Source organism: Salvelinus namaycush, chromosome 7 (assembly GCF_016432855.1).
Source record: "Salvelinus namaycush isolate Seneca chromosome 7, SaNama_1.0, whole genome shotgun sequence".
In the NCBI taxonomy this organism is placed as follows: Eukaryota; Metazoa; Chordata; class Actinopteri; order Salmoniformes; family Salmonidae; genus Salvelinus; species Salvelinus namaycush.
In genome coordinates this window covers 53029942-53041859 of record NC_052313.1, presented here as the reverse complement: position 1 = coordinate 53041859, position 11918 = coordinate 53029942, and the positions used below count along the sequence as shown (strand labels likewise).

The following is an 11918-nucleotide window of genomic DNA, read 5'->3' as shown; positions in this document are numbered from 1 at the left end:
GCTCTGGCAGCTCCTGACTGGCTGGCGGCTCTGGCAGCTCCTGACTGGCTGGCGGCTCTGGCAGCTCCTGACTGGCTGGCGGCTCTGGCAGCTCCTGACTGGCTGGCGGCTCTGGCAGCTCCTGACTGGCTGGCGGCTCTGGCAGCTCCTGACTGGCTGGCGGCTCTGGCAGCTCCTGACTGGCTGGCGGCTCTGGCGGCTCCTGACTGGCTGGCGGCTCTAGCGGCTCCTGACTGACGGACGGCTCTAGCGGCTCCTGACTGACGGACGGCTCTAACGGCTCGGGACAGACGGGCGGCTCTAATGGCTCGGGACAGACGGGCAGCTCAGACGGCGCTGGGCAGACGGATGGCTCAGACGGCACTGGGCAGACGGATGGCTCAGACGGCACTGGGCAGACGGATGGCTCAGACGGCACTGGGCAGACGGATGGCTCAGACGGCACTGGGCAGACGGATGGCTCAGACGGCGCTGGGCAGGCAGGCAGCTCAGACGGCGCTGGGCAGACGAGCAGTGCAGGCGGCGTTGAGCAGACGAGCAGTGCAGGCGGCGCAGGGCAGACGGCCGACTCTGACCTGCTGAGGCGCACAGTAGGCCTGGTGCGTGGTACCGGAACTGGTGGTACCGGACTGGAGACACGCACCTCAGGGCGAGTGTGTGGAGGAGGAACAGGGCTCTGGAGACGCACTGGAGGCTTGGTGCGTGGTGTCGGAACTGGAGGTACTGGGCTGGAGACACGCACCACAGGGAGAGTGCGTGGAGGAGGAACAGGGCTCTGGAGACGCACTGGAAGCCTGGTGCGTGGTGTAGGCACTGGTGGTACTGGGCTGGGGCGGGAAGGTGGCGCCGGATATACCGGACCGTGCAGGCGTACTGGCTCCCTTGAGCACCGAGCCTGCCCAACCTTACCTGGTTGAATGCTCCCCGTAGCCCGTCCAGTGCGGGGAGGTGGAATAACCCGCACTGGGCTGTGTTGGCGAACCGGGGACACCATGCGTAAGGCTGGTGCCATGTACACCGGCCCGAGGAGACGTACTGGAGGCCAGATATGTTGAGCCGGCTTCATGGCACTTGGCTCAATGCTCAATCTAGCCCGGCCAGTGCGGGGAGGTGGAATAACCCGCACCGGGCTATGCACACGTACAGGAGACACCGTGCGCTCTTCCGCATAACACGGTGTCTGCCCGTACTCCCGCTCTCCACGGTAAGCATGGGAAGTGGGCGCAGGTTTCCTACCTGACTTCGCCACACTAGCCTTTAGCCCCCCCCCCCAAGAAATTCATAACGCCGGTTCCTCTCTCCGGTTGCCTCTGCTCTCCTAGCTGCCTCCAGCTGTTCCCATGGGAGGCGATCCTTTCCAGCCAGGATCTCCTCCCATGTGTAGCAACCCTTGCCGTCCAAAACGTCCTCCCATGTCCATTCCTCCTTTCTCTGCTGCTGTCGCTGCTGCCCGTTGCTACGCTGCTTGGTCCGAGTTTGGTGGGTGGTTCTGTAACGGCTTTCTTCCTGGGGTGAAGGAGAGGACCAAAATGCAGCGCGGCTAGTGTTCAACATGATTTAATAAATTAGAGACAATAACGTGAACACTAACAAAATAACAAATGTGAAAACCCGAGACAGTCCTATCTGGTGCAGAACACAAAGACAGAAGACAGGAAACAATCACCCACAAACTCCCAACACAAAACAAGCCTCCTATATATGATTCTCAATCAGGGACAACGATTGACAGCTGCCTCTGATTGAGAACCACATTAGGCTGGACACAGAAACAGACAAACTAGACACACAACATAGAATTCCCACCCAGCTCACGTCCTGACCAACACTAAACAAGCAAAACACATAAGAACTCTGGTCAGGACGTTACAACACTGCTGGCTTCAGGAAGTTCTCACAGCTCCATCTAGCAGAGCACACACTCCTGTTCTCCGTATACACAAATAACAACTGTATGCAAAAACAGTGACCTCACCTTCATCAAATACCTGTATGCGGACGACATGGCTCTGGTTGCTTGCCTGGATGGCAAATCTAGCTCAAGTTTCTCCCAGTTAATTGATGACCTCGTGACATGTTTTGACAATAGCTTCATTGACGTCAATTTCACCAAGACTAAAGAACTATGCCTTGGTGGTAAGATGCGGAATAATGCAAGCAAACACACACACTGACCATGGTATAAAGATCCCTGATCGAGAGTGTTCTCACCTTCATCTCCACCTGGTATGGGAATTGGGAACCTCTCGTTCAGGGACAGGAGTAAAATGGCAAAAGTTGTCAATCAGGTCAGCAAAATAGTCAGCAGCAAAACAGCCACAACTGCAAGAACTGTACACACAGAACATTACAAGGAAAGCACTCCAGGTCTTCAACGACCACGCCCGCCCACTGCATGTATCCTTCCAAATGCTGTCTGGTCGGAGATGAAAGGTGCCACTCGCACAGAAGAATGGCTGGAGAAATCCCCTCCGCAGTGACAATTCTAAATAAGATGAACTGACATGTAAATACTTTATGTAATGTGTATGTTTTCATCTATTTAATGTAAGCCAGAGCGCCAAAGACACTTTTCCATTCTGTGCAAAGGACCTTAATGGACCAAAACGTTTTCTAATCTCATCTTTCTAAACAACAGGAGTTCTTGTTCAATTGTTTAACAATGACATACGAGACATTTGGGCCACTATCACATCTGTACTGACAGCTGCATGTTAGAATATTGATGTAGCCGATTACATTTGTTTTGACATAATCCAGGAAACAAACTACCTTTCCAGTGTAACCCCCTAGTCCAGTGACACATCGGTGCGTCAATCTAAGTAACATAATTAAAATCTGTCAGTTTAAGCTAGAGATGTTTTTTTTTTTTGCATCGGATGCTTCTCAATCTGTGTTGCACTTCCGCATTTGTGGTAAACGGTGGCAGAGCTAGAGCGGTGTTTGTCAAACCATGTGACATCAGTCTTCTCACAAAAATGTCTTATCAGTGTAAACAATGTGGCAACAGCTTCACATGTAAGGGACACTTGACCATCCATTCAAGGATACACATACGGGAGAGACCATGTCAGTGCAAAGACTGGGAAAGCCTTCAACCAGAAGATAGAATTGACATTGCATATGAGAGTTCATACAAGGGAGAGTCCATATATAGTAGCTGTCCTGTATGCAGGAAAAGTTACATCTCGTTAAGGTACACTACATGACCAAAAGTATGTGGACACATGCTCGTCGAACATCTCATTCCAAAATCATGGGCATTAATTTGGAATTGGTCCCCCTTGCTGCTATAAAAGCCTCCGCTCTTCTGGGAAGGCTTTCCACTAGATGTTGGAACATTGCTGCGGGGACTTGCTTCCATTCAGCCACGAGGATTAGTGTGGTCGGGCACTGATGTTGGGCGATTAGGCTTGACTCGAAGTCAGCATTACAATTCATCCCAAAGGTGTTTGATGGGGTTGATGTCTGGGCTCTGTGCAGGCCAGTCAAGTTCTTCCACACCGATCTCGACAAACCATTTATGTATGGACCTCGCTTTGTGCACGGGGGCATTGTCATGCTCAAACAGGAAAGGGCTTTCCCCAAACTGTTGCCACAAATTTTGAAGCACAGAATAGTCTACAATGTCATTGTATGCTGTAGCGTTAAGATTTCCCTTCACTGGAACTAAGGGGCCTAGCCCGAATCATGAAATACAGCCCCAGACCATTATTCCTCCACTAAACTTTACAGTTGGCACTATACATTGGGGCAGGTACTGTTCTCCTGGCATCCGCCAAACCCAGATTTGTCCGTCAGACTTCCAGATGGTGAAGCGTGATTTATCACTCCAGAGAATGCGTTTCCATTGGTCCAAACTCCAATGGCGGCGAGCTTTACACCACTCCAGCTGAAGCTTGGCATTGCGCATGGTGATTTTAGGCTTGTGTGCGACTGCTCGGCCATGGAAACCCATTTCATGAAGCTCCAGAGGCAGTTTGGAACTCGGTAGTGAGTGTTGCAACCGTGGACAGACTATTTGTATGCGTTACGCGTTTCAGCACTCGGCGGTCCCGTTCTGTGAGCTTGTGTGGCCTACCACTTGGCGGCTGAGTCTTTGTTGCTCCTATATGTTTCCACTTCACAATAACAACACTTACAATATACCGGGGCAGCTCTAGCAGGGCAGAAATTTGTTGGAAAGGTGGCATCCTATGAGCTCTTCAGTAAGGTCATTCTACTGCCAATGTGTGTCTATGGAGATTGCATGGCTTTGTGCTCGATTTTATACACCTGTCAGCAATGGGTGTGGCTGAAATAGCCAAATCCACTAATTTGAAGGGGTGTCCGCATACACTATATATACATGTGTATCTAAGATGTCATCAGCGTGTTCACATGGGAGATCTCTTACCAGTGCAAATAATGTGGCAAATACTTTAGTTTGAAAGGAAACTTGAAGTCTCATATGATCACTCACAAACGGGGTTACATAAAAGCTTCAACCTGAAGTGAATCTGAAGTTAAAACAATAAATGTATACTTTGTCATTGTGAATTTCTTGACACATCCAACTTGTGAATACGTTTTATATTATGTTTTCTGGCAATTGATAAATAACAGAACAAATGGTGTAATTTGTGGAGAGGGAAAAGCATTAGTCTATCAGATCTGTAAACTGAATCTAGCTCTGACTCAGGGACCTACCCTCCAGGACACTGCTGGCTTCAGGAAGTCCTCACGGCTGTCTACAACAGAGCACACACGCCTGTTCTCCGTATAGACGACATGCTCTAGTTGCTTGCCTGGAGGGCAAATCCAGCTCAAACGTCTCCCAGTTCATTGACGGCCTCCGGACGTGGTTTGACGTGCTCCAAGACATCAGGTGGCGCTAATGTAACGCAGTCTTACACCGTCCGCGGTTGATGAATAGAAAACACAGCACGTGACATTGTTGTTTACAAAGGTATCTACTAGGTAGCGTAAACCCGCTAGGCTGAAGCAGACAGACGTTTCAACATTTCTTTGATAAAACAAACAGCTAGACTTGTATTGCCCTCGCCAATATGTCCAAACTACAGTTGCTGAATGTGTTCGTTACCGAGCGATTATCCGCGGCTGCTGTGGAGATATTCGGGGCGGTAGAGAAGACTATAGCAGAGTATCGGGAAGAAATCTTCCGTTCAGCAGAGGAGAACGAGCGTCTACGGAGGGAGATGGACATGATTATCAAATCAGAGATACAGTTATACAGAACAGGTCTGTAGCGAGTTAACGTTCGAGTTATAACATTTTACTTGTAGAATAATGATAGACCATTTATGTGGCACGTTGTGCAATTCTCACCCTGACCGCAACTCTGGGGAGTAATCATTAGTGCAAACAGATGCAAAATGAGAATTTCTATTAAACAAATTCAGGTAGATCCCTCCCCGTTTCGTTCCGTTTGCTTCCGTCTAAGAAACGTTTTGCAACAGAATTAATGAATACACCCCTGGTTTGCCAACGTTGCTTCATTGAATCACGTGCTGTAGTGTAGACCAGGGTTGCGTTCAGTACGACAGAAAGGGGCGCAACGTTGAATTTAACGGAAACGGAACGACTAGTTGAAAAAGTTGTGATTATGGTGGCCCAGAGGGCAGTTACCATGTGGTGATGGACGACTTTTTGCGATTTCAGACTGAGGGGATTCGATTAACCTGCCCGGGTTGAACCGCTAGCCTGGGCTGGTAAGGGAAGCACGCCCTACTCAAATCGAATGGTAATCTGCGCTGCTCGGTCATATTGTCAAAAATGGAGCATGGTGCATCATTCAGGAACATTCAACATCTCTTCTCCATAAAATATAAAGAACCAGTCAAAAGTTTGGAGACACCTACGCATTTAAGGGTTTTTCTTTATTTTTACTATTTTCTACATTGTAGAATAATAGTGAAGACATCGAAACTATGAAATAACACATATGGAATCATGTAGTAACCAAAAAAGTGTTAAACAAATAAAACTATATTTTATATTTGACATTCTTCAAAGTAGCCTCCCTTTGCCTTGATGACAGCTTTGAAGAATCTAAAATATATTTTGATTTGTTTAACACTTTTTTTTGGTTACTACATGATTCCATATGTGCTATTTCATAGTATTGATGTCTTCACTGTTATTCTACAATGTAGGATTTATTCATCGGCCAGAACGGGGCACCTGGCTCACGACCGGGAGGCAGCCCGGTTCCAAAACAAATGCAGTCAACGCTAACCCGGTACACCAGGAGCAGGCATCGAATCCCCTCAAGTTCACACCCATATGTATCAGGTAATACCGCCTAGCGACCAGGGGTGTGTTCAGTTCGCTTGAAAGTTTGCTATGTTGCGGAACGGTTTGTCTTGTACGTTCTATGAACACACAACCCAACCTTATCCGATTCAATTGAACATTATTTTAAGTTTTTATGTACTGAACGCAACCCAGGCAGATGAACTGCCACAGGCGCTTTAAAAACTAGCACAGACCTCAAACAAGGTCGTTTTTCTACAGATTTTGGAAAAACTCAAATTTGAGCTGCTCATATCGTCCCAAATTTACTCCAGTTACTGTGTGTGGGGAGAATCAGTAATATTCGGTCAGATCCTATGGCTGTCTCATAGTCACCAATGTGATATCAGCTGAACATACAGTTTATCTTTTGCATTGAAGTGTGTATCAAATCAAATCAAACTTTATTTGTCACATACGCTAAATACAAGTCTAGACCTTACCGTGAAATGCTTACTTACAAGCCCTTAACCAACAGTGCAGTTCAAGAAGAGTTAGAACATATTTCCCAAATAAAGTAAAAAATAAAATAAAAAGTAACACAATAAAATAACAATAACGAGGTTATATACAGGGGGTACCGGTACCGAGTCAGTGTGCAGGGGTACAGGTTAGTCGAGGTAATTTGTACATGTGTGTAGGGAACACTGCATAAATGGCTACCACTCTGAGTAGACACTGTTTTAGAATTCGTGGGCAGTGCACCATATGTTTGAGAAAAAGTAAACGCAAAACAGGCCCTATTCAATTCAAACGATCTGTTTACAGGTCCACAGCAATTTGCAATTGTTGTGTTTCATAACCTTTTTGTCTGTCAGATTCGGTCAGATGCTATGGCTCTTTCAGAGTCACCATTGCGATAGCAGCTGGATCTGGGGCCTCATTTATAAACCGCGGGTACGTGCAAAATATACCCCAAAATGTGTGCACCAGTTTCCACATAAAAGTTGGCATTTATAAAAACTGAAGTTGATGTGAAAATGTGCTCACATTCCCGCAAACTTTAGACCATGCACACGCACAGTTTCTAGTGGTTGAAGTATTGCATTGCAAGTAGATTAGTATTTTGTGCAAAAGGGGCTGATGGACGGCTTATTCATAACAAAAGGTTAATATCAAGATGCAATAATTTGCCATTAGTGAGGAGAGAAAGTCTAATTTGTTATTCTTTGTATTTTAAAATAATTAGAAACAGGTATATTTCCTAGGCTATTATTTATTTAATTGCATAATAAATTCCTCTCCTTTTTGCAATGGTTTCATACTCACGAGGTAGCCTATAGGCCTACAACAGTGATACCATTCGTAACATCTCTAGTTTAATTGGACCCACTTCACAGCAGTCAATAGATAAGCTACAGTATTTGCAGTATTTTGCAGTATGCATCTGATCTGTAGCGCAGGTTATTAAGGTGTAGGTTACTTCTATCGTTTACGTCTGAATACTGTCATTTCAAATTTCTTCAGTAGACAATATTGGATTTATACACAGCTTTTCATAACCATTGTAGAATAAATTCTTCACCTTTTCTGGGCATGCTGGGTTCATATTCCCGAAGTAGCCATAGCCTATATACAACAAATTGCCATGCGCATCTCTCATTTAATTGGGCCTATTAGATACGCTATTATTTCAAGTATTTTGCTCTATACATCAGAAAGGAAGCGTGGTTTATAACAAAGTAGAATTTAACAGGTGAACAGACAGTTGATATTTTGCATTGAAGTGTATGGATACCACTGTGAGTAGACACTGTTTCAGAATTCACGGGCAGTGCAGCATAGGTTCGAGAAAAAGTTAATGCAAAACAGGCCCTATTAAATTCAAACGATCTGTTTACAGGTCCACAGCCATTTGCAATTGTTGTCTTTCCTAAGCTGTATGTCTGTCAACCTAGGCCTACAGCAAGTTTAACATTGTGCCATCCCCTCCAAAGACATTTGATCAAGTTCACTATTGCTATTTCCTTTAGAAACTTGCCTCGGCCTAATTCAAATACTTGAAAAGTATACAGCAAATAAGGGCGTTATTGTTACCATAAAAGGTGAACGATAGGCGTTTTTCAGGCGGAGTTTTAATGCTCGTTCACGAGTGCACAGTTTCAGGACGGGTCTGATTTGTATAACTGTAAACATGCGTATGTATGGCGTGCGCCAAGTTGATAAATCTCTATATTTTTGTATGTGCGCAAACTTTTCAGAAATGGCGCACACATTTAATTGGTGTGAAATTTACACAACGTTATAAATGAGGCTGGTCTACTTACGCGCCAACCATATAATATGAGCCTATGAAGTGTCTCGGTTTCTATACCTTCTCTGGTGTAGATGCTGCGTTCATAACCAAGTGGGAAAGTGTTAATTACCAGTTGTGAAGTCGGAAATACGAGTTGGATGCATCCACATGCTTTGAACTCGTTGAGAAATGCAGATTGGCCAATGGCAAACAAGCTGCTTCAACCATAAACTAAAAGTACAGTTATCATGCGCACAAACAAATTGTGATCGAAAACCATATTCATAGATTGCTTTTTATAAATAATGTTTTGTTGCATTTACTGGCCAAAAATGCCATTCTCGAGATAATTTTCTTAATGTGTGACGTCAGGTTTCAGCATGTGGGATAAGTCGGAGCTTGGGATGATAGATGAGTTTCCCACTAGTATTTACCAGTTGAAGGGACGTTTTTCCCTGTCGTATGTGGTAAATAGCATCTTCCCATTTGGTTATGAACAAAGCAAGACCAGTCTTCTTCTGAAGTGGGATTTTAGGGCAGACAGCGTCAGTCATCCAAAATGCACTCAGAACCCTACTGGGGACCTGACAGGACGGAACTGCTCCAGCCAGTACTCTGTGTAGCCCCTCGTCCATGACATCCTTCAATCCCAAGAGGTGTTCAGCTGCAGATATGATATCGATCAATCTTGAGTTCTTATCCACTCTGGCAGTGCAGTTTATAACCATAGCGATAAATGCCAAACGTCCACCTTTTTCACGACGAGGGTATCTGGACCCTGCACCTGGCGAACGGCACCCACAGGACTAGACTACGGTGTCTCCACCATGGCAACCGACCCACTAGCACTTTCTTTCACTCTTTTGGCTGCCTCGGCATAAGAGACACTGGACAGCTCTTATCCTGGAAATCTCGGCCTCCTTCACCCTTACAGGGAATTCAGGGAGCTCATGTTCATGTTTCCCATCAGTGTAGACAAGACAACAAATCATCTTGTTTTTTTTGCACAGACAGGCCTTCCAAGTAAAAGTACAGATTTTGTATTAAGATAAGTCAATATTGATTGAATATATTTTTTCCCCTCCAGACTTCCAGCTACTCACTCCCTCTGTTCACCCTGAGCAGCAGAACTGTGAGCAGGAGTGGAGCCCCAGTCTGGGGCAGGAGGACCCAGAACCCACACAGATTAAAGAGGAACATCAGGAGTTCAGACTCAGTCAGGAGGACCCACCTCAGCCCTCATATCTGTACCAAAACCAAACTGTGGATGATGGAGAGAGGAGCTCTCTACCTATCATCATAACTGAGGAGATCAAAACAGAACCTGATGGAGAGGGCCACAGAGTACCAGAACCAACCAGTGATCAGCCCCTCTCAGTTCATCCAGACTGCTCTGCTGCAGTGGAAAAACCATATTGGTGTAGACAATGTGGCAAAAGCTTTACACGTAAGGGAAACTTGACCTTGCATTTAAAGATACACACAGGAGAGAAACCTTTTCTGTGCAAACAATGTGGCAAAAGGTTTAACCAGAAGAGCAACTTGACCATCCACACAAGGACACACACAGGAGAGAACCCCTATCAGTGCAAACAATGTGGCAAAAGGTTTAACCATAAGAGCAACTTGACCAGCCATACAAGGATACATACAGGAGAGAATCCCTATCAATGGAAAGCTCTTTAAGACTTCATCAGTGTGTTCACACGGGAGAAATCTTACCAGTGCAAATAAGGTGGCAAAAGCTTTGGTTATAAACAGCCATACATCACATATGAGCACTCACATTAAAGGGCATACATTATAGTACTGCAGTGAGCACAGCAAAAGCTTCAGCCTGAAGTGAAAGTGAAAACAACAATGATACTTTGTATCATTGTGGATTTCTTCTCACATCCAACTTGTAAATTAATGTTATGTTCTGTTTTCTGGCACTTGACAACAAAACAAATTGAGTTGTGAAAGGTGAAAATCTGTGTGAAAATCAAATCAAATTTTATTTGTCACATACACATGGTTAGCAGATGTTAATGCGAGTGTAGCGAAATGCTTGTGCTTCTAGTTCCGACAATGCAGTAATAACCATCGAGTAATCTAACCTAACAATTCCACAACTACTACCTTATACACACAAGTGTAAAGGGATAAGGAATATGTACATAAAGATATATGAATGAGTGATGGTACAGAACGGCATAGGCAAGATGCAGTAGATGGTATAGAGTACAGTATATACATATGAGATGAGTAATGTAGGGTATATAAACATAAAGTGGCATAGTTTAAAGTGGCTAGTGATACATGTATTACATAAAGATGGCAAGATGCAGTAGATGATATAGAGTACAGTATATACATATGAGATGGGTAATGTAGGGTATGTAAACATTATATTAAGTGGCATTGTTTAAAGTGGCTAGTGATACATTTTTACATAAATTTCCATCAATTCCCATTATTAAAGTGGCTGGAGTTGAGTCAGTATGTTGGCAGCAGCCACTAAATGTTAGTGGTGGCTGTGTAAAACAGTCTGATGGCCTTGAGATAGAAGCTGTTTTTCAGTCTCTCGGTCCCTGCTTTGATGCACCTGTACTGACCTCGCCTTCTGGATGATAGCGGGGTGACCAGGCAGTGGCTCGGGTGGTTGTTGTCCTTGATGATCTTTATAGCCTTCCTGTGACATCGGGTGGTGTAGGTGTCCTGGAGGGCAGGTAGTTTGCCCCCGGTGATGCGTTGTGCAGACCTCACTACCCTCTGGAGAGCCTTGCGGTTGTGGGCGGAGCAGTTGCCGTACCAGGCGGTGATACAGCCCGACAGGATGCTCTCGATTGTGCATCTGTAGAAGTTTGTGAGTGTTTTTGGTAACAAGCCAAATTTCTTCAGCCTCCTGAGGTTGAAGAGGCGCTGCTGCGCCTTCTTCACAACGCTGTCTGTGTGGGTGGACCAATTCAGTTTGTCCGTGATGTGTACGCCGAGGAACTTAAAACTTACTACCCTCTCCACTACTGTCCCGTCGATGTGGATAGGGGGGTGCTCCCTCTGCTGTTTCCTGAAGTCCACAATCATCTCCTTTGTTTTGTTGACGTTGAGTGTGAGGTTATTTTCCTGACACCACACTCCGAGGGCCCTCACCTCCTCCCTGTAGGCCGTCTCGTCGTTGTTGGTAATCAAGCCTATCACTGTAGTGTCGTCCGCAAACTTGATGATTGAGTTGGAGGCGTGCATGGCCACGCAGTCGTGGGTGAACAGGGAGTACAGGAGAGGGCTCAGAACGCACCCTTGTGGGGCCCCAGTGTTGAGGTTCAGCGTGGTGGAGATGTTGTTACCTACCCTCACCACCTGGGGCGGCCCGTCAGGAAGTCCAGTACCCAGTTGCACAGGGCGGGGT

At 45.7% G+C, this 11918-nt stretch overlaps 1 protein-coding gene across 1 annotated transcript; it reads left to right on the top strand.

Moving 5' to 3' along the window:
- The first annotated feature begins 4914 nt into the window (after positions 1-4914).
- Positions 4915-10593, top strand: LOC120051435 (zinc finger and SCAN domain-containing protein 21-like). The gene is made up of 2 exons (XM_038998302.1): positions 4915-5241; positions 9618-10593. The coding sequence occupies exons 1-2, from the start codon at positions 5049-5051 to the stop codon at positions 10214-10216; spliced, it is 792 nt and encodes a 263-aa protein (XP_038854230.1). The 5' UTR covers positions 4915-5048; the 3' UTR covers positions 10217-10593.
- Positions 10594-11918: the final 1325 nt, after the last annotated feature.

Bases quoted from the DNA above. Each gene is read 5' to 3' on its own strand.
- LOC120051435 (XM_038998302.1), top strand. From the start codon at position 5,049: ATGTCCAAACTACAGTTGCTGAATGTGTTCGTTACCGAGCGATTATCC. The intron at 5,242-9,617 runs GTCTGTAGCGAG...TTTCCCCTCCAG, and splicing joins GATACAGTTATACAGAACAG to ACTTCCAGCTACTCACTCCC.